Raw genomic sequence first — 25,762 nt, forward strand, 5'->3', positions numbered from 1 at the left:
TAACTCGAGTCCCTGCGAAGTGTAGTTCGCCCAGCAAGGGTTATAGTATCGCGAACGCTTGACACGTAAAGACCTAACTAAAACCTAGTCCGTCCTGACACAGCTGCAGAGTGTTGGGAAGAAGTAGAAAACAGGGTAGAAAATTTAAGAATCCTATGAAAAAATCTAAATCAGTCTTTGTTTTTCGAAAACAGGCTGGCCTTTGAATGTATTCATGTGTTTAAGATTAAATCTGCTGATTGCGACAAGAGGAATTAGGTTTCGGTAGTATAATGCAAAACCTGTGTGATTAGTTTTAGATAACACTAAGTGAGGATCTAATTTGTATCTCCGATAGAGTTGATTCGACGGGCTTTCATCAACGCTGTCCTAAGTAGAAAAGTGCACATCGTGAAATTACATCACTAAAATTTAAGTTAGTAGGAATTGTGGGCTTTGCAAATACTGAACCCTACCAAAGTGAAAAATATATGGTTAATGTTCTACTTATACTCCGCATAAGCAGTATAAACCAGATTCTGTAGGTAGTGTGATGCGATTCACTACGACTTGAAAAGAAATATTCTGGGATTTACCGAAAAGGACACATGCGCCACGTAAAAAACGTGCTGTGACCAACAAAACTAGCGTAAAATAGATTACAGGCTGTGCTTGAAAGGTAAGAACATTATTGATATTAGATCAGTTATGCACAGAGAAAATAAATGTACAGAAATCGTTTGCTACCGCAAAGTTCAGTGTTCCGTTTCTTTTTTTCGCGATTTGATCGAACGATTTTCGTATTGATTGAATGGATCATAATTAATCACGTTGAACTTGTGTTTACTGACAGCTCGATATAGTCTAATTGCGATTGAATCCAACTGAAACTGGATTTGTTACGGTAGCAAGTGTTGGTTACATTCAACCCGATTCATTGGTTGATTTATTGCAACAAATAATCCAAATACAAAATAACTTAGTATATTCAAGCTTCACTACATGATGCAAAGAGGCACTATTCACTGGAAACTTGGGATTTTTGTCAGATCCAAGAATATTTATTTTAGCTAACATGGTAAAGTTATGCTGCCAAGAACATGTACATTAGGGTGGGGCATTGTTATATGGAAAAACGTAATCATAGTCACATCAACCGAGCACAGCACTTTTTTGGTTCCTTTTGGGGTCCCAAACAACTGTGCAAAATTTGGGGTCGATTGGTGTTGACCCGGCGTAGCGCATTGCGTTTGAAATTTGTATGGAGATTAGTATGGGAAAACCTACATTTTTGCATTTTTAATTTTACAGACTACAATTCTTCCTTCAGTATGCAAACAAATAGATAGAAGTGTAGTCCAGGATATGCTGAACAACTTTGCCGAAGGATGTATGGTGTTAGAATATCTCTAAGCCAAGTTATAGCTGTTCAAAGTTCGATACATCGAATTAAATGTCAAAAATCATTTTTATTGCCAACACTGCCGGTGTACCACGGTATTTCATATAGCATTCCAAAATAACATTATATATTTTAGTTTTACCACATTGGTATGTTTGGATGAATTATTCAAAAGCCTTAGCTCAATTTCATGAGCGTAGGTAGTGGAGCAATAGGGCGTAGTGAGGGGTGAGGGGGGATGGGGGGGGACTTTAATATGTAGAAATTCGTACTGAAATGTTGTCGAGGTGGAATGTTCATATGAATTATTTCAAAACAATTACACAATGTCCTACGCATAATAGTAACGATGAAATAAAACATACTGTATCCCTTTACCTTGACTTTTATCAATAGAAGTTACGTTACAGACTGAATCAACTGATGTCGAGTTGATATGTCAGAGAATTGCATTGATTATATTTCAGTTTAATAGGCACTATGATTTGATGAGAGGCTCATTTCGATGCTGTTCGATCACCTGTAGCAAAAATTGTTGTAGGGATCTGGTGGATTTCATTTTGAAATCCAGAAATTAGCTTCACGCTTCGTGATCGAACAGCATAGAAATGAGCATGCTATCAAATCATAATGTGTATTAACAGTTATGTGTCCAACAAAAAACACCTTTAACAGGCCAACGAGGGTACCCGGGTACCCACAAATTGAAATGCTCATAACTATGGCTTCCTTTAACCGATTTGGACACTTTTAGATGTTTTGGATTCAGGAACTCGTCTGCTTTTTGATTTTGTACAATAGAACCGGAATAATGGATCTGGTTTTTGGTAATCCGGATTTTCCGGAGTAATGTTCCAGTACTAGGATATGATTTGTAAATTTTAATAATGTCCTAGCAATATGAGTATCAAAACTCTTCAAATTGTCTCGGAGGTCTGTTTTTTATTGTTACGGGGCCCTATGGCAATTTGAAAAATGGAGTTGGAATGGAATGGCCACTCACGGCCTCACAGGAACCTGCTCCGGAATGTCCGTTCCGGGGTCAAATCACCAAATGGTTCCAAAACTACGAGATGCAGCCTACTGATACAATTCCATGAATTTTGATGCCCATATTGCTAGTATTCCATTGAAGTTCGCAAATAGTACCCCCGCACTGGAACCTGCTTCCGGAAACCCGGATTCCCGGGAACCGAATGGAGTAACCCGATTCATTTTTACCAAGTCCAAAAGTGGATGAGTTCTTGAATCCAAAACGGCCCAAAGTATCGAAATCGGTTGGATATTACCTTAGTTATGAGCATTTTAGTTTTGTGGGTACCCGGGTACCCACGTCGGCCTGTTACGTAGTAAAAAAAATCAGGAGCCCCTCCTCACTCCCACCCTTACTATATCAACAATATTATTAACCCAAAAGCTTGACTTAGTGAAGTTCTAAGATGTCACAAAATTTCAATTTCCAGCTATGGATAAAACATAGGAATTTAATTAATTGAAACTTAAAAAGGTACCCGGGTACCGCATCGGACACACAACGGTTAAACCGAAATATAATCCTCTGACATATCAACGCGACATCAGTTGATTCAGTCTGTAACGTAACTTCTATTGATAAAAGTCAAGGTAAAGGGATGCAGTATGTTTTATTTCATCGTTACTATTATGCGTAGGACATTGTGTAATTGTTTTGAAATAATTCATTTGAACATTCCACCTCGACAACATTTCAGTACGAATTTCTACATATTAAAGTCCCCCCCATCCCCCCTCACCCCTCACTACGCCCTATTGCTCCACTACCTACGCTCATGAAATTGAGCTAAGGCTTTTGAATAATTCATCCAAACATACCAATGTGGTAAAACTAAAATATATAATGTTACTTTGGAATGCTATATGAAATACCATGGTACACCGGCAGTGTTGGCAATAAAAATGATTTTTGACATTTAATTCGATGTATCGAACTTTGAACAGCTATAACTTGGCTTAGAGATATTCTAAGACCATACATCCTGCGGCAAAGTTGTTCAGCATATCCTGGACTACACTTCTATCTATTTGTTTGCATACTAAAGAAATAATTGTAGTCTGTAAAATTAAAAATGCAAAAATGTAGGTTTTCCCATACTAATCTCCATACAAATTTCAAACGCAATGCGCTACGCCGGGTCAACACCAATCGACCCCAAATTTTGCACAGTTGTTTGGGACCCCAAAAGGAACCAAAAAAGTGCTGTGCTGAAAAAACGATCATTTTGCCCCACCCTAATGTACATACAACCGGAATGAACTATTTCGCTATTCAATGTTATTCATTGCCATTGATTGGTGCTTACATATGTGTAACTAATTCACGGGTATTCGTCTATTTTGCTCGGTAAACTGTGAAATACACTTACTTTCATTAAAAATATAAGAAGAAAAATTATAGAAAGGATTTTGTTATGTGAGGGGATTAAAAAACTAATGCATAAAGATAATAAATACTAAAACTCCTCAAAATACATTCCCAGTTATAAGAAATGTTATAGTAGGGTAACGAGCCGTCATATTTCTATTATCACCCTTCCCCTATTGAAGCCATTGGTTAGAGCAGCGTCTGCCATCTTTGTTCAATGCATTGGGCTAAATGGTAGAGTGACAATTGGGGCACTACAACAATGGATATACAAGAGCTCAGAGCATTAAAAACAAAACGTTAACAATACAATTTCTTTAAGGAATTTTCACAGTCTTCACAGTTGATTCTTAGTGTAAAGGATATTGCGTGACTTGTGCTACGATCTCACTGAGACTGAAAATCCTTTTTGGTTGGGGTTCAAGCATGTGCCGACTGGTTTATAAGACCATAAGCGCCACACACTCTTTTGGTCGCAAAAAATTATTGACTTTAGTACAACGCAAAATGTGGAACTGTTCAAATATGTGGTACTTTTGAAGAATTTATATTCATAGAAATAATTTAAAATACCGCAATTTAAAAATAATGGTTATTTCGGCAGGACCTGATAATTGTATAATGCTCAAAAGAAAATATTTGATAACTGTGTTATACTTTAATATTGAAAAAAATTAGTAATTGTTACATTCCGTATGTTTCAGTTTACATATTTCTTTCGTTTTCAAATTTGCAAAGAAGTTATATATTTTAGAGAATAACAACTATCCCTGCAAAACAGTTTGAAAAAATTGTTCACTAAGTGAAAAAAATCACTTAACATTGAATTCTGATATCTGCTAATTTACGTTTGTTAAATGTATCAGTGGTGACACCACCTAAATAACTTGAATATCGCTTCCAACACATAAACTAGAACACATCACACTTCTTCAGTATTTCCGAAGAAAATTTTTTGGTTCCTCGGTTTTTAAATTGCAATAAATCCGATTCCTAGGAAATTTTTGTTAAACTCATTGCGTTGATGAGTATGGTCCACTTTCTCGATTTTTCTGTTAGTTGGATTTGGGGGATTCCATGAGAAACCGGGCGACCGCAAAATGTGACCATCCCCGAAACTTTGCAATTGTATTCGGTTTTTGAATTTCCATGATTTTCTCTGGCATTTGCAATATTTTGATGCAAGAGCAATTTTTCAAAAGGGCGTAGACGTTTCTGCGTGCATTACTTTAATTTTATTGTTTGCTCGATTGCTGTATTTTTAACAAAATGAACAAAATATATATGCACTGAAAAAAATGCTGCGACATTTTTCCTAAAAACAAAAATTTATGTTAAACACTTAAATTGCAAAAAATATGTTTCTCAGTATCATTTCAAATCAAAATGCATTTAACAAAAAATTTCCAAAATGCGATAGTTGTCGAGATTCATGGAATTTCACTGAAACAAAAACAATTAATTCGTATAATTATGCCCTTGTTAAAAGTTATTCGCGTTTCCCCATCATAAAATGCCAACAATATAATGTTTATCGTTTAAAAGACGTAAAAGAAACATTTTTAGTGTGTTAGGATCATGGAGAAACTTAACAAATACTTTTCACATATTTTTATAATTCAAACTATGTATTTGCAGTCAAAAATACACTTCTTTAGACGAATTTCGCGCCAACTCGAACAAATGTTGGCAGCACCCTCTCAGATTTTAATGAAACTTTCTGTACATGAGAACTTTGTCACAAAAAGCCACTTTGCATACTTTGTTTTTCCAAAAATGATCTAGACTGTCGTTTGAAAAGGGCCAAACTTTTTTTACCATTTTTTTTTCAAATGGCTGTAGTCTAAAATGACAAGTCCTACAAAAAAAATGTTGTAGGAGTGCTTTTACAAAATAATCAAATTCTTGAATAAAAACATTAAAAAAACTCTTCATCGACTCCTACACTGAAAAAAAATCTATTTTAAAAACTTAAAGTCGATTTACAAAAAACCCCATTTTTGATTTGGATAAAATTTTGTTCCAAGATAGGTAATGTTTCCTACCTACCGTCAAAATTTCAAGTTGGGCACTTTCAAAGAAAAAAAGTTATTTGAAAAACACTGTCCAAACTGAATTTTTTCTTCAGTGTATTTTCATTGAAAACTAAACCAATGAATATCATAATCATCTCAGAATTCAATAAAACTCAGTTTGTGAGAAGATATTGTCCAATTTAGCCACCAACTATACTTTTATCAAGGGGATTTTCATCACCTTTTCGTTTTTCATAAAATCGAAATTTATTTTACTACTTTATCTGAAAGTACAACTCTTCAAGAATGTTTTCTCAAATTTTTATAGAGATCCGAGAAATAGATCGAAAGTTACAGCGCTTCCAAGCGCGCTTCGTCTACCAAGAGCAGTGGTAATTCGAAATTTTAAACTCGATTATCTCGAAATGTCGTTTTACTAAAAATGGTTTTTCCGTGATCACGATTACCGAAAATCTACGCAATCGATTTTCTTAATTTCTTTTTCAATTGATCGTAATTAATTTGTCTCGTACTTAAACGATCCCTTTTTTATGCATAAATTTTTGTTTCACAAACAAGAATTTTTAGTACAATTTTTAGAGCTTAAAACAGCGATTTTTTACTAAAAACGTTGTCAAATGCAGGAAAAAACTATTATTTATTCAACTAATCGTTAAGGTATGAGGAATTCTCATATACTAATGAAAATTTTTGAGTTTTGGGATTTTAGATAATCTATTGGCCTTCAATCGTGATCACCGCAAACCTCTTAAATAAAAGAGGGTTCCGGGCTAGGGGCAGATCACTCTAAGAATGTATAACAAATTTGCATCAAATTAGAAAAAATCCATTTAATTTCCATTTTTGCATCAGCTTGGCACTCCCTCACAGAAAAGTTTGTTTAACAAACGTCCTACGCTGATCCACTTTGTTCGACGTTTCGTTAATTGTAGGGCTAGTTTTTCTGTAGGGTTTTGACGTCTTACACGTAACGCAAACCACATTGCAGGCAACGCAAAAACATTGCACGCAACGCAAAATACATTATGAATTTCTATTTTGATGGAAATAAATGCATTTAATTTCGCTGATTTTTAAAAATGCATCACAATTGATCTGCCCCTAGGTTTCGGGGAAATTTCTATGCAAGGAAAATATTTTTGGTTCATCTTCTGAATTAGCATTCCTTTTTGCCTCTACTTTGCCACCAGGAATAGGCACAAAACTGTGGAATTTCTGAGTGCCAGATATTGTTTGGCGTTATTATAGTTGTTATACAATTCTTCGAGTTCTTCTGACATTTTGTTCTAGTGTTCAGTGGATATGCAGAAGAAATTTAATTTTTGATATTTTTATCAGTTTGTTCAATTGCCCAGTTATATAACATTCGGGGAGTTGTTGTGGTATTTTCACAGTCGCGATCAAGGCTGGCTCTTTTTGCCATTCGATTTAAAGTGCCACTAATAGCATCACGGGGTTCTTTTTTCCATGGGATGTTGCAAAAAATGCCATTCTGCACTTAAATCATACTTTGACTGGAATCTACACAAGCTTGCAAAGTTTATCTTATTTTTGTATTGTGCTGCTGCTCTATCAGACATAAAATAAATTTTAGAAAAGTTTGTCAATTGTTTCATTAAATTTATCATTTTTGAGATGAACAAATGAACTGCAGTCTTCCAGTCTGTCAATCTTCCAGTCTTTCAGTTTTCATTCAACTTTGTTATGAATATTTTTGCATGTATCAGGCAACTAGCAGTTGGGAAAATGGATTCTGATATGATTATGCCATTCATTGGTTTAGTTTTCAAAAAAAAAATACACAGAAGAAAAAAAAATCAGTTTGGACAAGAAAGTTTTTTTCAAATAACTTTTTATCCTTGAAAGTGCCCAACTTGAAATTTTGACGATAGGTAGGGGGGAACATAATTACCTATCTTGGAACAAAATTTCATCCAAATCAAAAATGGTTTTTTTTTGTAAATTGACTTTAAATTTTTAAAATCGATTTTTTTCAGTGTAGGAGTCGATGAAGAATTTTTTTCAATATTTTTATTTAATAATTTGACAACATTTTTTTGTAGAATTTGTCATTTTTAGACTACAGCCATTTGAAAAAAATTGGTAAAAAAAGTTTGGCCCTTTTCAAAAGACAGTCAAGATCATTTTTGGAAAAACAAAGTATGCGAAGTGGCTTTTTGTGACAAAGTCTTCATGTGCAGAAAGATTCATTAAAATCTGAGAGGGAGCTGCCAACTCCGAATACGATTTGGCGCGAAATTCGTCTTTATGAATACGAAATTTTCTATATAATTTCATCTGCTTTTTATAATGTAATTTATTTAACTCGGTTCAATGCTTCAGATAAACTGAGCCGTCAGTGTTTTATATATTTACATGATGTAAACAATAAAAAGAATAAAAAAGAGTTTAAATGGTTGTCCGGCGAACACGACTCGAAAACTATTCAACGGATTGACTTGATTTTTTATGAGAATGCATAATATGTGCAACCAGTCGATGAACCACGAAAAACTGAATAAAAAAATTTCTCCCAATTATTTTGAAGAAAAGAGGGCATTTTCCGAAATTCAAGCATTTTTCAAATATTTTTGGGCTGTCGAGTAACTATAAGTCTCAGTTTCAAAAATCTTTTTAAATTTCCTGTTTCGGACAATGTAACCAAGAATTATTATATCCTCGCAGAGCTCCTCGACGTGGAAATAGTTGGACGTGTTCTCTTGGAACGCTCGTATATGTAGCTCTGCGTCACTGAAGATATTTTTTTCGCACATAGTGAATGCATAAATAAACCTTAACATTACACAAGAGGTCCTTTATTGCCTTGCCTTCAAAATCGTAAAACATATTTACGTTCGGTTTGAGCACTTTACACCAGACGCCCTCCTTAATAATTTATTTTGATCAATTCGATTTTTCTTGAGTTTTTTTTTCTTTCACAAATACGTATTTCGCAAAAAGACTACGCGTGTAACAGGAAATAGCATTGTTTCATCTTGGTAATGCACCATCTCACTCACACATCACCTATAAAAAGGCTAAATTGAATGATTTGTAATGATTTTTTCCCAAGCTACTGTTTTTGTTACACGTGACGAATTTCGCGCTAAATCGTATTCAGAGTTGACAGCACCCTCTCAGATTTTAATTAAACTTTCTTTACATGAAGACTTTGTTTTTCCAAAAATGATCTAGATTGTCTTTTGAAAAGGGTCAAACTTTTTTACCATTTTTTTTTTCAAATGACTATAATCTAACAATGACAAATCCGACAAAAAAAGTTTTAGATATGATTTTTACAAAATTAGTCAAATTTTTGAATGAAAATATTGAAAAAACTCTTCATCGACTACTATACTGAGAAAAATCTATTTTAGAAATGTAAAGTCGATTTACAAAAAAAACCTATCTTTGATTTGGATGAAATTTTGTTCCAAGATAATTCAAATTGGGCACTTTTAAGGAAAAAAGTTATTTGATAAAAACTTCCTTGTCGAAACTAATATTTTTTCAGTGCATTTTGATCGAAAACTAAACCAATGAAAGTCACAAACATCTCAGAATCCAATTTCCCAACTGATAGTTGCCTGATACATGCAAAACTATAAGTAATGAATTTGGTAGGGCAAAGATAGGCCGTTTAACATCATCGATATCAGCGAGATTTAACTACATACCACTTAGCCGTGTACGAAGAAGTATCTTGTCAATGTACCCGACCGGGAAGTAGAGATTGATCGTGTAGTCTCCAACAAAGGCCGTAATTGCGAAGTACGTGGTTCGCTCCTTCAAGAACCCTTTGCTTCGGCCAGTGAAAATTCTGGTTCGCCAGCAATTGCGTTCAGGAAAAATCAAGGAGTATATGAAAACAACTTATTTTCTATCAGCCTCATTTCAAACCTTTCGCCGAATCTGCTCTTCCAAACTTTGATCTTTTGTACGGGGCCTATCCGTCTTATTGTGCCGTCTTGTACACTAAAGAGCGAGAGTGACCATCCCATTGTGGAAACATCGTCTAATGTGCCTATAAATTTCCGAAAGAGGAAAATCAGTTTTCTCTCCTAAGCTTCCTCGTAAAGGCCTGAGTGTCCTTTGAAGGGTGCTGTTACAAAACCGAAGTAAGTGGTTCCTGATCTCGGCAATCTTAGAAACCAGCAGGAATTTCCACATGTGACATCTAAAACCCCAATTGTCCCTATATTTCAGTCCCTACATTTCTCCCTGGTTTTGCACAACGTATTTGCACTACGATTAAAGGTCAGACGAAACGAGTACCCGACGCGAACAACCGTGAACAGTCTCCTTCTTCGTGGTGGGCAGAGATTGCTTAGAATTGTACGCGAAAGAGACTTTTGAACGTCGGATCACCCGAATTTTTCCCAATATACGCAACGCTACAAATGCAAATAAAAAAACTTGATGAGAACTGAAAACGCGATTTTTGGCACCAGGCTGTCGAAGGATTAATGGACGGATTATCGGAGAAACAATGTGTCGTCTGGTGGCTAGGGCCTACGTTGTGTATTCGATTCATCCTGTGATGCACGGAACGTTCGTCATATGATGACAGCTATGCATCGCTTTTATGCTAATTATTATGACAGTAGTGGTGAGTGCAATCATAAAAGAGGCTGTACTGCCAACATTCTCCCCACAAAACTGATGGTTTTATATTTGCCTACCAACGACCATGCCCGCATCGTTACAGTTACAGGAGGCTCTCCGTTTGATGGAGCATGGGAAGCACTCTTTGTATTTCCTGAAGAAAACATAAGAGTTTTTGAGTACTTTATCTGAAAAATCATAGCAGATTGCCTTAGTTTGAGTTCTTTCGCTGTGCTCCATGCCGGGTAATGAGATGGCGGACACTTGGATTAGAATGATAATGAGAAGGTTGACATTTAGCCATTCGAAGGTGATATTTATGAAAGATCGCGTTGTTTCAAAGAGTTTTTCGAACGTTCGAAAACTGGCAAATTTCGTGAAGCGATGGAAGTTCAGTAATCCCAAAGGTGTCAACAAACCTTGGTCCAAGAGAATGGATGAGGGTCATGACTTCATTCGGGTGATATCTCGGGTCATGTACAATCATTACACGTAGAATGCCCATCTCCGGCGTATTGGGGTCGTGGAGAGCAGTCTCTGCGCTTGGGGTGGCGGTTATCACGATATTAAACATGTTGTCTGGTCGTACGCTAAGTGTTTTAGTACAAGATCTACGTTTAACGAATCCCTTCGGCCTCGTCCCAGTCCAGTCCGACATGCTGTATTAAATTCGTTACTGATACTTTTTGCATATAGCAGGCAACTAGCAGATGGGAAATTTGATTCTGAGATGATTGTCTTTCATTGGTTTAGAAAAATGCTCTGAAAAAAAATCAGTTTGGACAAGGTGAATTTTTTTTCAAATAACTTTTTATCCTTGAAAGTGCCCAACTTGAATTTTTGACAGTAGGTAGGGAACATAATTACTTATCTTGGAACAAAATTTCATCCAAATCAAAGATGGGGTTTTTTGTAATCAATTTTAAATTTTTTAAATCGTTTTTTTTTCAGTGTAGGAATCGATGAAGAATTTTTTCAATATTTTTATTCAAAAATTTGACTAATTTTATTAAAATCATCCTTACAGCATTTTTTGCAGGAATGGTCAATTTTAGATAATACTATAGTATAGTCATTTGAAAAAATTGATAAGTAAAATTTTGACCCTTTTCAAAAGATAGTCTAGATTATTTTTGGAAAAACAAAGTATGCAAAGTGGCTTTTTGGTGACAAAGTCTTCATGTACAGAAAGTTTCATTCAAATGTGATAGGGTTCTGCCAACATTTGTTCGAGTTGGCGCGAAATTCGTCACGTTATAGCGTATTTTTGGTTCTCATACATGAATATTTAACTTCAGGATAAAAGGCCAAAAACACTCAAACATAACTCTCAGTAAGTATCTGACTGTCCCTTTCATCACCCACTCCTGCCTTCCGTTTTCAATAAATTCTGAACGTGTTCTTGAGTAGTGATGAACCTGAACTTAATTCGGGATATCATTAGCCTCTCATTACTCCTTCCGGATCTCATTAGACTCCGAATACAACTATAACAACTATAACTACAATACTGCCGCTAGAAGCATAACTATCCCATGTGCTATGGGAGTACCTATACACATGGGACAATTATGCTTCTAGCGGTAGAATACAGCATAATAAATTACACAAGGACGAACAATACATAGAAATCGACCAAAAGCCCAGTCATTGAATGTTGTTTGTCAATGCTGATCAAATACAGACATTAAGTAAGTTCGTTCTCGGTGCTTCCGAAAGCGGTAGTTTATGGAGAAATGGGCAATCGAGTCATTAACAATGTACATATTTAATCAATTACATGTGACCATGTGCCGAAATAAATTATTCATTAATATTTCCCAGTAGTTCATGGTTTCAAAATGTGAAATGATGAAAAAGCTACCAAAAGAAACTATCAGGATACTTTACAAGTTTAATTGTCAATCGGACGTTTGAACTATGGGACTATTAGACTGCACAAAATATGCAAACATAAACTAAAATAACAATGTTTCTCGGTGAAAAATGTTGCTTCGTAGGGTCGTTTTTCATAGAGAACCTCAATCTTACAATTTTCCTTTTCGCTCTATATTATAAGTAGCCTGCAGTGTAATTTTCTTTCTATCCTTTCACCATGCAGGATCGGATATAAAACTAGGATTTACTGAAACACACAAGCATCCCCCAGTGAAGAAGTGCTCGTCACCAATTCAAAGATAAACATAGACAGCGCAACGGACAAAATGAAGAAACGTGACACCGATTTATGACTCGTAAAAACCAGATCGGGAGGCTGTAAAATCAAAGTGACGACTCGTTGTCTACCGGCTGCTTCGACCGTCACAACATACAGCCTAACACCACCGATTGTAGCACCCCCTTACACGCCGGCAACGACCAACAAAACTGCTGTCACGTTCGAACTCGGAGCGGAAGGCGGGGCCATTACCAACACAAAAATTCATAACCAATCACACATCCTATCTGACACTGCCACCCCGTTCGATTATCGTGGCAATCCGGAAAACAGCCATCACCATAGCTCAATCAAGGACTCGGGCATTGATATCAACGCCACGAATCCAGACACAACGGCCACCGTGGACCGCCAAACGACAGATTACACTAGGAACAAATCAACAACACGTAGTTGGCCGGTAATACACCGGAACAACTCATGCCGATATCAGCTGCAGCCGTCGACTCATAACCATCGGCGGCAACAATCACACCAGTATTACCAATATGATTATGACGCCCTAACCAACGTAAATTGTTCATCAAATGATACCAACAACAACATCAGTTACAACTCGAACGAAGATTATCTAGGCAGTAGCAGTTACGATAAATCCCCAAGCATTGACAGCTATTATTATCCTCATTACAAACCTAGTATGCAACAGTCGACCACGGCAATGACCACAACTGCTAGCCAAGGCGGAACTACCATTACTTCTACTGCACACCAGACTCAGCCCACCACGACATGCTGCATGATGCCACCACCGATTCTGTTTCTTTTTTTCACCCTTCTGATGACATCCAGTGCGACTGCGATGCTTTGCGCCGCCATCATGACCGACCATTGGGAACACGTGTCCTGGAACCGGGAACAGCTCGATAGACTCAGCAACAAGTCCTCGATTGAGCTGCAGTGGTATCTCGATGGACGGGCGGCCAAGTTTTCAGTATCCGATGCACACCGGAAATCGCAGGATGGCAGAAATAAAGGTGAGTCTTTTGCTTCGCTGTATAAATATTGAATTGGAACATGACTGAGTAATTTTCCGGGATGATGTCTTTAACTTCCCAATCTACTTTATAAATGGCTATATTCGCTGATGATAGCAATTGGTAACAAATAGGGCATGTGGACATACAACAATATTGATATAAAGAACTATAGAACTATACGCCCAGGGTACACAAATCGCTACTGGTTGAACATTTCTAATTTGGTTGAGTTGGAATAACTGCAATTCCAATTAATGAAATATGCCGTTTTTCGATATCCTAGGGACCATTCATAAATAACGTAACCCAAAAATTGCACAAAATTGTCTCCCCCTACCAAATGAAACAAATTGTTACAAATTCTTCGAAAAAAAATTAGTTTCTTTAGTAAAAACATTTTGCGTAACGATCTAGCTTACTCCCCATCCCCCATATATTACAACATTTCACAACTTGTCGTACCACCTCCCTCCCCCCTAAAAGCGTTACGTAATTTACGATGGTCCCCTAGCTTTATAGTGAGTGACGAAGTAAAAATAATACCAATGAAAATTTTAAAAAATGTATGTCGCAAAAATGACTGATTGATTATTTGAAACACACCGTAACAATTTCACTGAAGGTAATTCTCGACAAACATATGATTTGGGCTTATAAGCCAACTGTCAAAATCACTTTGAGTGGAAATTCCGGATGAACCGTTGCTCTCCAATCACAGATGTTGGTAGTAAACAAAAGAAAAAAGTTTTCTCTTTCATTAACTGCTGTGAACAGCGTTCGACCAGTAACGGTTTGCCCGAAATTCTCTTTCAAAGAGAATTTTGACAGTTGGATTATACGCCGTAATCATATGTTTGTCAAGAATTATACAGAAAAGTAGTTTGGCCGGTGACATTTTGTCTTCGACCGTCGTAACGGATTCTACTTCTCCGTACTTCGACATGAACTTTAGCATACTTTAGTGCGCTAGGTCGTACAGACGTACTTCGATTTAATTGTCATCTTCATTTTTAGGTTACCATATTCGATGCCATATTGTATGTTGTTCTTTCCAATCAGAGGGGGAACAACTTGACAGCTCCTATACAAATCGTTGAAACCACTTTTTTTGGGTCTGTGGGTCTAAAATGGCGGATCAATCTTTATTCAAGAGCAATTTCTAAAAAAGCGTAAACTTGTTCACAGTGCAAATTTTCTTGTTCAGATATTTTTACTTCCGATAATTCATTTTTGAAGACTTTTTGGGTTTGGTGTTGTTTTATTATAAAAATAATGCATCTTTATTCCGATGCATTATTTTTAAATGATTCATGATTTTTTGGAATCATCAGCATACAAACAAGCGGCGCTTATGCTAATTAGTGAGCATCTTCATTTAGTTTTAAGATATTAGGTAGTAATATTTGCATTGCAATGTAAACAACACACACAATGATACTGGATTGTTTTTCTCCCTCTCCAATAGAAAATGAGCTGTCATCAGTTCTAAATTTTGTGGAAAACTTTGCACCGTAAATGTCGCATGCTGTCAGAAATAAACAATCGAAGTCAATCCCGCCTTTGTTAAATACGAAGTGAAAAATGATAATCACAAAACTAAATGTATTTAAGATTAACGACAAACTTTCGAGAATTGTCATATGCGAAAGATATTTCAAGGGCGACGGGAGAAGAAAAAGTTTACACTAGAAGCGCCCTAAAATAAATCATGCATTTTACATTCGGCACAATTTGTAATCCTTTTATGAAACTCCAAAATGACGAATTAACTTGTTTGTATTTATATTAAATTATTACGCTGTTTTGAAATGATCATCTTGATTACCGCTTCCGAATGTAAATAAAGAAAACAAGTTCGTAAAAGACGTCACGGAATTATTTTCTCGCATAGAAATTTACAGTATCGCAATTTGTGGACGGCGAACTATGGTGGCGACATCATTCGAAACACGGTGGTTTCATGCAACTTAGGCTAAACGTCAAGTTGCGGGAGGGTTGTTTCCAATGGTTTATTATCGGCTAAACTTCTGAATGTTATCAGAGCAGTTCTCCCTCGTGATCTATAGGTCTAACTCGATTTGTTTGAACTTAATTTACTTAAGGGAGGGTAAGGGTTTCACCGGAAAAAATCAGTTTTTTTGTCAATTTTTTTTAGAAAGATGGGTGAAGCGAATTAATCGAAACTTTTGTAAATTATACTACATCATTTCAATAACATTCTGTAATTTTTTCATGCAAAAATATCTACAAGCGACTTGGCGAGGAAGCTTTTTGTGGATCGTCTCTGGAAAAACACAATTAGCTGTGTTAACTGCCATTCAAAAACTTGACCGATTCATTTCATTTCAAACTTTGCATACACATTCTATGTAAAAAATTCCTAACTCCTACGTTGAGTTTTTGAGATAATTTTTCAATCTAGCGGGGTTTTTACTAGTAAAATGGCGGAATCGCTATTTTTCATGAAAAACTTCGCCATTCTATGAGTAAAAAGGCACCCTAATTGAAAAAAATATCCCAAAAACTCAACGTAGGGGTTAGGTATTTTTTACGTATAATGTGTATGCAACATTTGAATTAAATCGGTCAAGTAATTTTTGAATGGCAGTCAAGTAGTGGTAGATAACACCGTAAATCGAGTTTTCCAGCGACGGTCCACAAAAAGCTTTGTCGCCGAGTCGCTAGTTGATATTTTTGCATGAAAAAATTACAGAATGTTGTTGAAATGATGTAGTATAATGAAAAAAAAATCAATCAATTCGCTTCACCCATCTTTCTAAAAAAGTTGACAAAAAAACTGATTTTTTACGGTGGATCCATTACCCCCCCCCCCCCCCCTAATCAAAAGTTGATTTTCGTCGTTCTGTGGCACTCAAGGCAACGATTTGTGCAGTGGAAAAGAAACAAAGCGGTAGAAAAAGTTGATGGTTTGCTTTACAGCTATAGCGGAGCGATTTTTAACTACTGGCCGTCTTCTATTGATGTTCGAATGTTTAAAGTACTTAGTGGTAAAACTGTGAACTGCTTTACTGCCGTTATAAGCTTAACTGTTCCATTTTCAATGGGAGTCCCTATATACACTGGACAATTATGTGTACATCGTAATAATCCAAGCGTTATGGGATCAGTTTACTTTTTATCCCAAACAAAAGGGGGAGTTATTCTTCCATATCCTGAAATTCTAGACTCGCAGTTTTTTTTTAAATAAAAGTTTTGTGCCAAACATACTGTGCATTGCTATGCGTATGCTCGTGAAATTGTTCACAACAATCATTGACAATGCCACCGTTTATATTTATGTTGCCATGATTATGCACATAGATTCATCAACTTTGATATTTTTGTTCGAAAGTTGTCCTACTGGAGCTGTAGAGCTAGATTCTCGCAACGGCTACCCGTCAGAATCACTCACTACAATTGCAAACGGGACAGGCAATGGCGCTCACTAAAACACTGCCTAATGCCAATTTCAGCAGGCCGTGATTGTGAAGGTGATATTCACTGTACGGTACAGATATGTGCGCGCGTAAGGATTTCGCGAGCGCATGTATCATCACGAAGGGCTCGAGCGTTTGAACGTTAATGTGTTCGAAAGCGTGTGTATATGCAAACGTCGCGTGCGCTAACGTGTAACTTCGCGTGTATAAATTCTATTTTATAACCGTGCGCCTTTCGCATTTTTGCGTGTGTTCTTGGATAAGCGCGGGCGAACCGTAAATCTAATACATAATTTTTCACGGCTCAGATGCTAGAAGGAAGTGAGATCTTCATATCACTAGAGTTGCCGGTCATGTCGCAATGGAAGGTGTTGCTAGTGGTTGAGATTCATTCTTTGATTTGGTCTAACTGAATGCATGGACCTAAGTTGCTAGAACCCCTGACCGATTCATGATCGCGCGCACACAGCCGTCTGTAGGTTCGCGTTTGAAACCGCGTTTGAAACTGCGTAAGTTCTAAAACGCTTACCTTATTACCGGGGTGTTATCAAGTTTCTGGGATCGTGGGCGTAGGTGTGTATTGTTGATCGCGAAGAGCTTAAGCGTTCGTATGTTAACGTGTTTGTCGCGTATGCTCACGTACATGTGAATTCGTGTGTTCAAAACTCGATTTTATAACCGTGATGCCATTCACATACTCGCGTGCGTTCGTGGATGGCCACGCGAAACTTCATTCTGATATTTAGTTTTCGGTGTACAATTCACATTCTGACAGGGAGTGAGTTATATCACTAGTGTTCCCGGTCATGTCGCCATGTAACGTGGCGTCCAGTGGGTATGAGAGCTTTCTTTTTTAATTGGTCCAATTGAAGGCATGGACCTAGTCTGTTGCTACCAAGGATAGAAACTTCCGGAAGTGATCGATTCATGATCGTGCGATCGTGAGAGTTTTTAGGTTCACGCTTCAGACAGCGTTTGTAAGTTTATAAGTGCTGAGACGTTCATTTTATCACCAGGATGTTATCATGTTTGTGAGATCGCGGGTGTAGGTCCGGTGGATGGTCGTGAAGGGCTCAATCATTTGTATTTTAACGTGTTTGTCACGTGTATGTGACTTCGTGAATATAATTTCGATTTTATAATCATGTGGGGTGTATTCTTGAGTGATCGTGCGTGGAATCCAATGCTTTATTTTTAGTGTATGGTGCATATCACTAGAGGCCCCGGTCATGTCGCCATCTAGTTGCCAGTTATCTTGTGAATATGAGCATAATTTTTTTTATTGGTCGAACTGCAGGCATGAGTCTAGGCTGCTAGGATCGATGTTGGACTTCCGGACCGTTTCATGATTGCGCGAGTAGTGGGTTAATGCTTGAGACCGTGTTTGTAAGTTCATAAGTGCTATAACGTTTACTCAACTACCGGAATGTTTTAATGTGGGGGGGAATCGCGGGCGTAAGTATGTGTAGATGATTACAATTGCATGGTCACGTTTGTGACATATCGCCCCCCCCCCCCTTTCATATTGCGACAAATGTCAAAGTAAGCTTAGGTGCTAAATTTCACATCCACTTCCACTTCGCTTGATGTTTTGGGAAAGTATAGAGGAAAAATACATTAAATGCTATAACTTTTGAAGTAACGTTCAGAAAATTACAATTCATACCTCTTTTTAAAGTAAATAATCTTATTTATTTGATTGAAGATAATTCCATATTTCAAAAAATAGGAAAAAGTGGGTTACTAGGTCATTTTGTTCACAAAATCCCTTATTTTTTTTAATTTTCTGATCCGTGATGTGAATCATACATATTTTGCAGGTTGTTTGTGAAAAAATCTCAGGAATCGAACGGAACCTTTGCGACCTTTTTCCGAATACGAGAAGTTGGGGTTATAGGGTCATTTTTGCATTCATATTAAATTTTATCATTTTCTCGCGATTTACTTAGGTAGATCAAAAACAGCCCCGGGCTCCCCTGTAATTCATACTTTTGGGTATAATGAGTCTTCAAATCCAAATTTTTTACTCTCTTTATGACCATCCGGTTTTTGCTTTCTAAATCTTGTAATTTAATGTAAGATTTTCCCACATTCGGAATTGCAAGCAAATCCAATAAAAATCTATAACCTTGTTGATATCAGAGGAACTCAAAGAAAGAACGCTTCTATTATATGCTTCTTTGTAATCATGCTGTCCTCCAAATTATCAAACTTAAGAATTCTGGTGGCTTTCAAACAGACTGACTATAATGATCCACTATCTAAAAGCAGTGATAATTCTATTGTATTACCCATATTCTACAAATTGGCAATCTACTAATTACTTTTCGTTTTGTTTAGAATTGGAACTTCCGCGACGATACGGAGTGAAAAGCAACAAACCGGCATTCGACAAACGAGCCAATGTATTTCTGGTGCCAATGAACGGAGGCATCTGGACGCTGTGCGTCGATCTGACACCAGATGAAATACGATCGATGTCGAGCGATGGCTTCCCGCAAGTCGATCAGTGTGTTAACTATCTCGCCGGCAACACTGACAGTACAGCTGTCAATGAAGAAAATACTCGTGCCGAATGGCAACACAGTGAGTTCCAGCCCTCATTACATCCACATTTAAGTAGGTACAACTGCGTGTGATAAAACGTGTCCATCTATTCTCTATCTGTCACTACTACATCTCTGTGCTATCTACGTTTTGTAACCAAATCCAGTTCATTGTTGCACGAAAATGTGCTAAAATATTCTGTTTGAAGTAATACAGAGTAAAACAGAATAAACAGTTTTGTTGGAAATCCACAACCTGGTGAGGGGTGCCCAAATTTTTCTGGATTTTATCAACAATGCATCGTTGGTTCACTGTCTCGGTCGTTGATTACACAGGCCAACAGTTGTTTTAGTGCCGGTATATTTGGGGTTGATTTCATATTTGCGACTCTGAATTCCAACACAGTCGGGTCGTCTACTACGCGGATTCTTACTACATCGTAGTAGGAATCCGCGCAGTAGGTGCCCCAACTGTACACTAGTTTAGCAGGTTCAGCGCTTCAAATATATCTAAAATCAGTTTTAAAATACTAGGAATTAATATAAAATGAATTGTGACAAATTTCATAAATGTTTGATTCTTTCTTTCATCTTGAAGTAGAATCATTCAAAATCTTGGTTACTGTAAGCTCAGGTGAAATTTTGAATTCGATTTTGAGATCTTGAAGCACTGCACAGAGGAGTATTCAAACCAAAAATTTGGTCAAAAGGTAAAATCCAAAGCTCCTGCAATTGCTTCTAATCCTACACCACTGATTCCTGTATAGCTACTACACAATTTGGCAGCTTTTTTATTAATTTGTTTCATTATTATAGCATGAGCCGACAGGTTTAGAAATAAGAGCGATAAATTCTCGTCAAAAACATCAAGTTTATTTTTCATATTCAAGATTTCACAAATCTATAGGCTAGTCGTAAAATCGCTGTTCAATTACAAAATGATGTGTTTCATACCAGTCATTTACACGATTTTCAAATCGACTGCTTTTCATTTGTGCATTCGACGAATCTACACAATTTCACACGAAAAGTTGTCACTCACACAAGTTCTCTAGATAAGCTTCCCGAGCAAATTCTCATGGGTTCAAACACCATATAACCCATAGAAATACCATGAATATGGTCCGTGCCAAATTTTACACCATCAAAACACCATAAAATGGGCTCGAAAACCCATGAATATACCTAAACATGGTTTTTATATGGTATCTTCTGGATCATGCTGATGGTGTTTTCTTGGTTTGAACCTATCTCAAACAATATCGAAACACCATACAGGGGGGGGAGGGTGAGTTTGAACCACGAGCATGGGGGAATTATGGGCTTTTCGTTTGCTTGGATTACCAGTTTACCCTTCTGTGTACCCCGCTACCTTGCAGGCGTTCAAAATGAACGGGACAAAACAAATCTCGACAAACATATGATTAAGGCGTATAAGCCAACAGTCAAACTTCTTTTGAAGGGAAATTCCCGACAAAACCTTATTGGAATAACAGAAGTTCACAGCAGTTAATGAAAGAGAAAATATTTCTTATTTGTTTACTATCAACAGGTGTGATTGGCAAGTAACAGTTTGTCCGGAATCTTCACTCATCGTGTATTTTGACAGTTGACTTATACGCCCTAATCATGTTTGTCGGGATGTCTTTTGTTCTTTATATTCTTGTTTTCCTGCTAATTGAAGATATATTTTAACTCATGCGATTAAGAAAATATCAATGTATCACATTCTTAGGTTAAAGGAGCAGTTACAATAGTTAAATTTAAATCAGACAAATTATTCTCATGCAAATTCGGGAGACGGAAGATTGTGCATTTTATTTTGTCCCGATCCCCTACTCACGTGAGTTAGTGAGAATTATAAAGCCAGCTGAGATGCAGTGGCAATATAATAAGTCATTAACAAGAAATTAAAAACTACCCAAAGCGAATTGAAAATTGGAGGGTTTTGTCAATAAACAAGTGATACAAACATCTACGTTTTGGAATGATTTTATTAAACACACTTTGTAAATTATTTGAATGAAAGAAGTTTGTTTACATCTGATGTACCACGAAATTTTTTTGCTTCGTTAGATAATGTTTACAACATAACGCTTATAGCTCGTTTTACTTTTCACAATCAAATATCGCATATTTCATTTCGACAAGCAGTAAAACAGTTAATAAACAATCTACCGCACGCTGTAAATCGCTGGCATCACACATGTTCTGAATATGCATCATTTATCGTTCTGTAATTTTTTAAAAGATTTTTTAAATATTTCTCCAAAATATTCTGCCACAGTATTCTCAAAAAGATTACAATGAACAAAACACACTATAATAACAATCAACTTTTGCTTACTACAACGTTACTTTTGGCAGCCTGATTAACCTTATTTGAATTGCGCTTGTTCTAAAGCTTTCGCCAACTAGTACAAACATTATTATTCTCACAAAGCCGTAGACTGCACTATTGCGATGAGTTTCCTTCCTTTCGCCCTACCCAATTTACAATCTAGTTTTCGCCGTATTAAAGTGTGCCCTAATTTCCATGATTAACGCTACTTCCAGGAATGCAAAACTTATCGATCTCGTGCTCACTGGTGTGCCTTATAATACTGGGCAGCGCAGCTCTGGTTGGAGCTTTCGGAGTATGTCAACGGCAAATTAGTGCCGTGCTGGTCACCGGAGTGATGTACCTGTTGGCCGGTAAGTACAGAAAACAACATCACATCCCCTTCGGGAAACAGTTTCTTGGTAGGAGGTATGGCGTGTGAAACGAAAAGTGCAGGGACACCTCCATGCAACGTGAGAAGTAACAGAATTCGGTAGTTTCTTTTTTTCGATGACACGTGATGCACATCGTCTAGCGAGGAGTTGGTAGAACTCCTAGAAGGTAGGGGACACGGCATGCCTCCTTCCATGCAGACAGGCAAACCAAACGAGCTCCTAACCATGACTGACAGATAATAACCGTCAGAATGGGAACAAACAAAATGTGCAAATAGAACTATTTTTCGCGTGTTGAATCAATGATGATAGTTTGCAGTAATTTCGAAAAAAAATCATCAGTTACAAGATGACTGACAGTTGGGTGAAATGTGCTATATAAGCGACCGAAAATAAAAGTTGGATGAGCAGAACATGCTTTGTAAAACCCGCTATAAATATACTATCGCTATAAGTATAAGTGTCCCTATGGGATTCCCCATAGATATAGGACGATTAGGCGTTAAGCGACAGTATACAAGATTGTGAAAATCGAATATAAACCTCAAGCGTAAAAATCAGAGTAGAGTTTTCCGATGTAAAACTTGCTATAAATACAGTGAAGACCCGATTTTATCAGCATCTGATTTTATCGACATCCGATTTTATCAACATCCGATTTTATCAGCCACCGATTTTATCTACCCCCGATTTTATCAACTTATTGACCCGATTTTATCAGCTTCATATGAAAATTGATAGTTGGTAGTTTGATGAGCTCTAGCAAATTGAATTCGAGTAAATACTTTCTTGAGAATATTTTTCTTATCTTATCTTAGAGATCCGAAATATGCAAAAAAAAAATAATTTTGCGCTGTCAGAGCCCTTTAAGGAAAGCTTAATCTGAGGTTATATCTAGAAACTAAAGATGAATATTTTAAGAGCTTCGGTTGAAAAATATATGTCCCGATTTTATCAATGTCCCGGTTTTATCAGCCTAAATTTTACCAAGGGGCTGATAAAAACGGGTCTTCACTGTATACTACCGCTATATGTATAACTGTCCATATGGGATTCCCTATACACATAGGACGATTATGCGTAGAGCGACAGTATATAAGAATGTGAAAATCGAATATAAACCTCAAGCGTAAAAATCGGACTGGTTTTTCGATGTAAGAGTTATAAAAACCTTCATTTTAAAAACGAGTCAAAAACATAATCATAACATAATAAGTTTTGGGCCGAATTTTCCTGCGCACGAATTATTTATTTTAACCGGTTTCTATACCGGAGGTTCATCCTTGCTGACTGTTTTGGGGCAGAACATCGCAAACGATTCCTATGCTGAAGCACTTTTGTTCGATTTTTAAGCTTCAAGTATATATCCGATTTCTACACCCTAATATATTTAAAGGGGGGTTACTGTTTTCAGTCCCTCATATGTTTTCTTCGTCGCACCGGAATACTGAAATCGGGTGTTGTACTCATCAGGATGCCAATGAAAACGACCATCTTCAATCAATCAAAATAAAATGTTTATGTATTCCAAAAATACGCTAAGTCATTATGTTTTAATTACCGCAAAGTTTTACTGCATCATGGCTATTTGAGGCAGGTTAAAGACTAAGAGAAACTGAAGATATGAATCAATTAAAAATTTATAACGGAAAACTGTGTATTATTATTTTTTTAACAATATTTCATGGGATATTTTCGTAACAAAATATTAACATGAATAATAAAGTTATTATGCTTTGGACGGGTACTATCAACTAAACAAATTAAATGGTTCTCTCGAACAAATATGACCAGAATTGATCATTAGAAAAAGTTTGGTATTGGATGCCTTATATATTTTAGGATGGAGCACCCGTGGTTCTGCTTACCCGATCAAAATGAAATAACAAGGTTATAACAGAATGCAGTATTCGTAACATATTGTGATATGAATTTGGTATCTTTAGTAGTTGAAAAAACAGAAAATTATAACAAGTAACAACGGAAGATAGTTTTGAAATATTCTTGTTTCGCGTTTCTGATCGGGTAACTACAGCTGTCCCTATCGACGGTGGTGACTTTCAGAAAAACGTTCATTAGGTAAAAAGGTCAAATTTGAAGCTAGTGTAACTATTGTGTCAGCTACTCATTTTCTTTATTTTTTCTCACATACCAGACTACAAAGAACCAAGCATATGCAAGCAAATAAGAAAGCACGCCATAAAAGAAGATAATTCTTCTTTAGCTCCTTAATGAGAGCAAGACTAAAGCCATATTCTTGTCTAGTTAGGAACCAAAATTTTCCTAGTGGGGCGACAACAAATTTCCCACATCCTACTTGAAATGCATATATTAATAAGATTGTTTTGGTATGTTCTTTGCATGGCATCATTTTCAGCTTTGTTCGCGCTCTTCACGCTGATGATAATACATTTCAAGCGCCAGCAAGGACGTCCGCTGTCAGAAATCGACTATGGCGTCTCCATCGATGGAGTGGTCGCCGTCAAGCCTGACTTCTTGTATGCACAACCACTTCTGGATGCAAGGGTCATCGTTACCGCATGGAGCCTGGACCTTGGTTGGGGAGGTGTAGTTCTTTGCACCTTTACATCGTTCCTTTGGATACTATTGTCCAAGATCATGAGATTTAATCCACTCTCGGCGATGATTTGATTAATTAAAATCAAATTCAACAAAGTTGCTGTTTACAATGTGACATAAATCGGTTTGCGGTGCAATTTTCATTGGATCAATCTTGTTAATACATATATCAAACATTGCCATCAGCTTAATATTCACTGTACTAATTTGATTTATAGATTAGAGCACCTGCAGAGAACGTCCATTTGATTAGGACCACTCCATTCAATTTACTATACAAATTAACAATAAAGACATCCATAATACAAATCCAGTACATACCACCTTCTAGAATGAACTATCCAGCAGTGTCGTATTTGAAGGATAAAAACAGAACTAAAAGACTTTTACAGACGAAGGTCCACATTTTGACGTATTACACGAGATTTTTTATAAATAATTACTTTCGCTATACACGAGAACTCAAGCTTTTTGAACGCTATTATACTTAAGTGAGCTATACATCGGACGTTTTGAAATGAGCTTTTTACTGCATACATAAAAATAAACCAGATCAAAAAAACACAAAGTACGACTATTGCAATGCTTTCATTGCTAGATATTTTTATTCATACGTTTTTTTCTCCTCTGTATAAAAATAAAAGAATTTGGTGGTAGAAGCGCATTATCAAACATAGAGACAAAACATTGATTAGAAAAGTTACAACTATGGTGGTAACTGCATACATCAAAATCCAACATCATAGATTAAATTTCGTATTAATGCTTTGCCTTATAACAGATGCATATAAAGATTCACATTATATACAAATAAATAACATTCGCTATTAGAATGGTGTAGTTTTATTTCTTTTTTCCAGCCA

The 25,762-nt window shown here is 36.7% G+C and overlaps 2 protein-coding genes across 5 annotated transcripts in view; one reads left to right on the plus strand and one right to left on the minus strand.

Moving 5' to 3' along the window:
- LOC131683583 (uncharacterized) lies at positions 1-25,726 on the plus strand. Of its 4 annotated transcripts, none has more exons than XM_058965679.1 (6): positions 1-264; positions 338-658; positions 12,525-13,618; positions 19,399-19,677; positions 22,161-22,298; positions 24,697-25,725. In XM_058965679.1, exons 3-6 carry the CDS (start codon positions 13,282-13,284, stop codon positions 24,969-24,971), a joined length of 1,029 nt encoding a protein of 342 aa, XP_058821662.1. In that variant the 5' UTR covers positions 1-264; positions 338-658; positions 12,525-13,281; the 3' UTR covers positions 24,972-25,725. The 4 variants fall into 4 exon arrangements, with proteins under 4 accessions (XP_058821662.1, XP_058821661.1, XP_058821663.1 ...); XM_058965680.1 differs by having other exon boundaries at positions 35-135; XM_058965678.1 differs by having other exon boundaries at positions 1-658.
- The window catches only part of LOC131683582 (protein NASP homolog), a 37,319-nt gene that overhangs the window by 4,421 nt on the left and 7,136 nt on the right, over positions 1-25,762 (minus strand). The gene's annotated exons all lie outside the window — the stretch shown is intronic.

Source organism: Topomyia yanbarensis, chromosome 2 (genome assembly GCF_030247195.1).
Source record: "Topomyia yanbarensis strain Yona2022 chromosome 2, ASM3024719v1, whole genome shotgun sequence".
In the NCBI taxonomy this organism is placed as follows: Eukaryota; Metazoa; Arthropoda; class Insecta; order Diptera; family Culicidae; genus Topomyia; species Topomyia yanbarensis.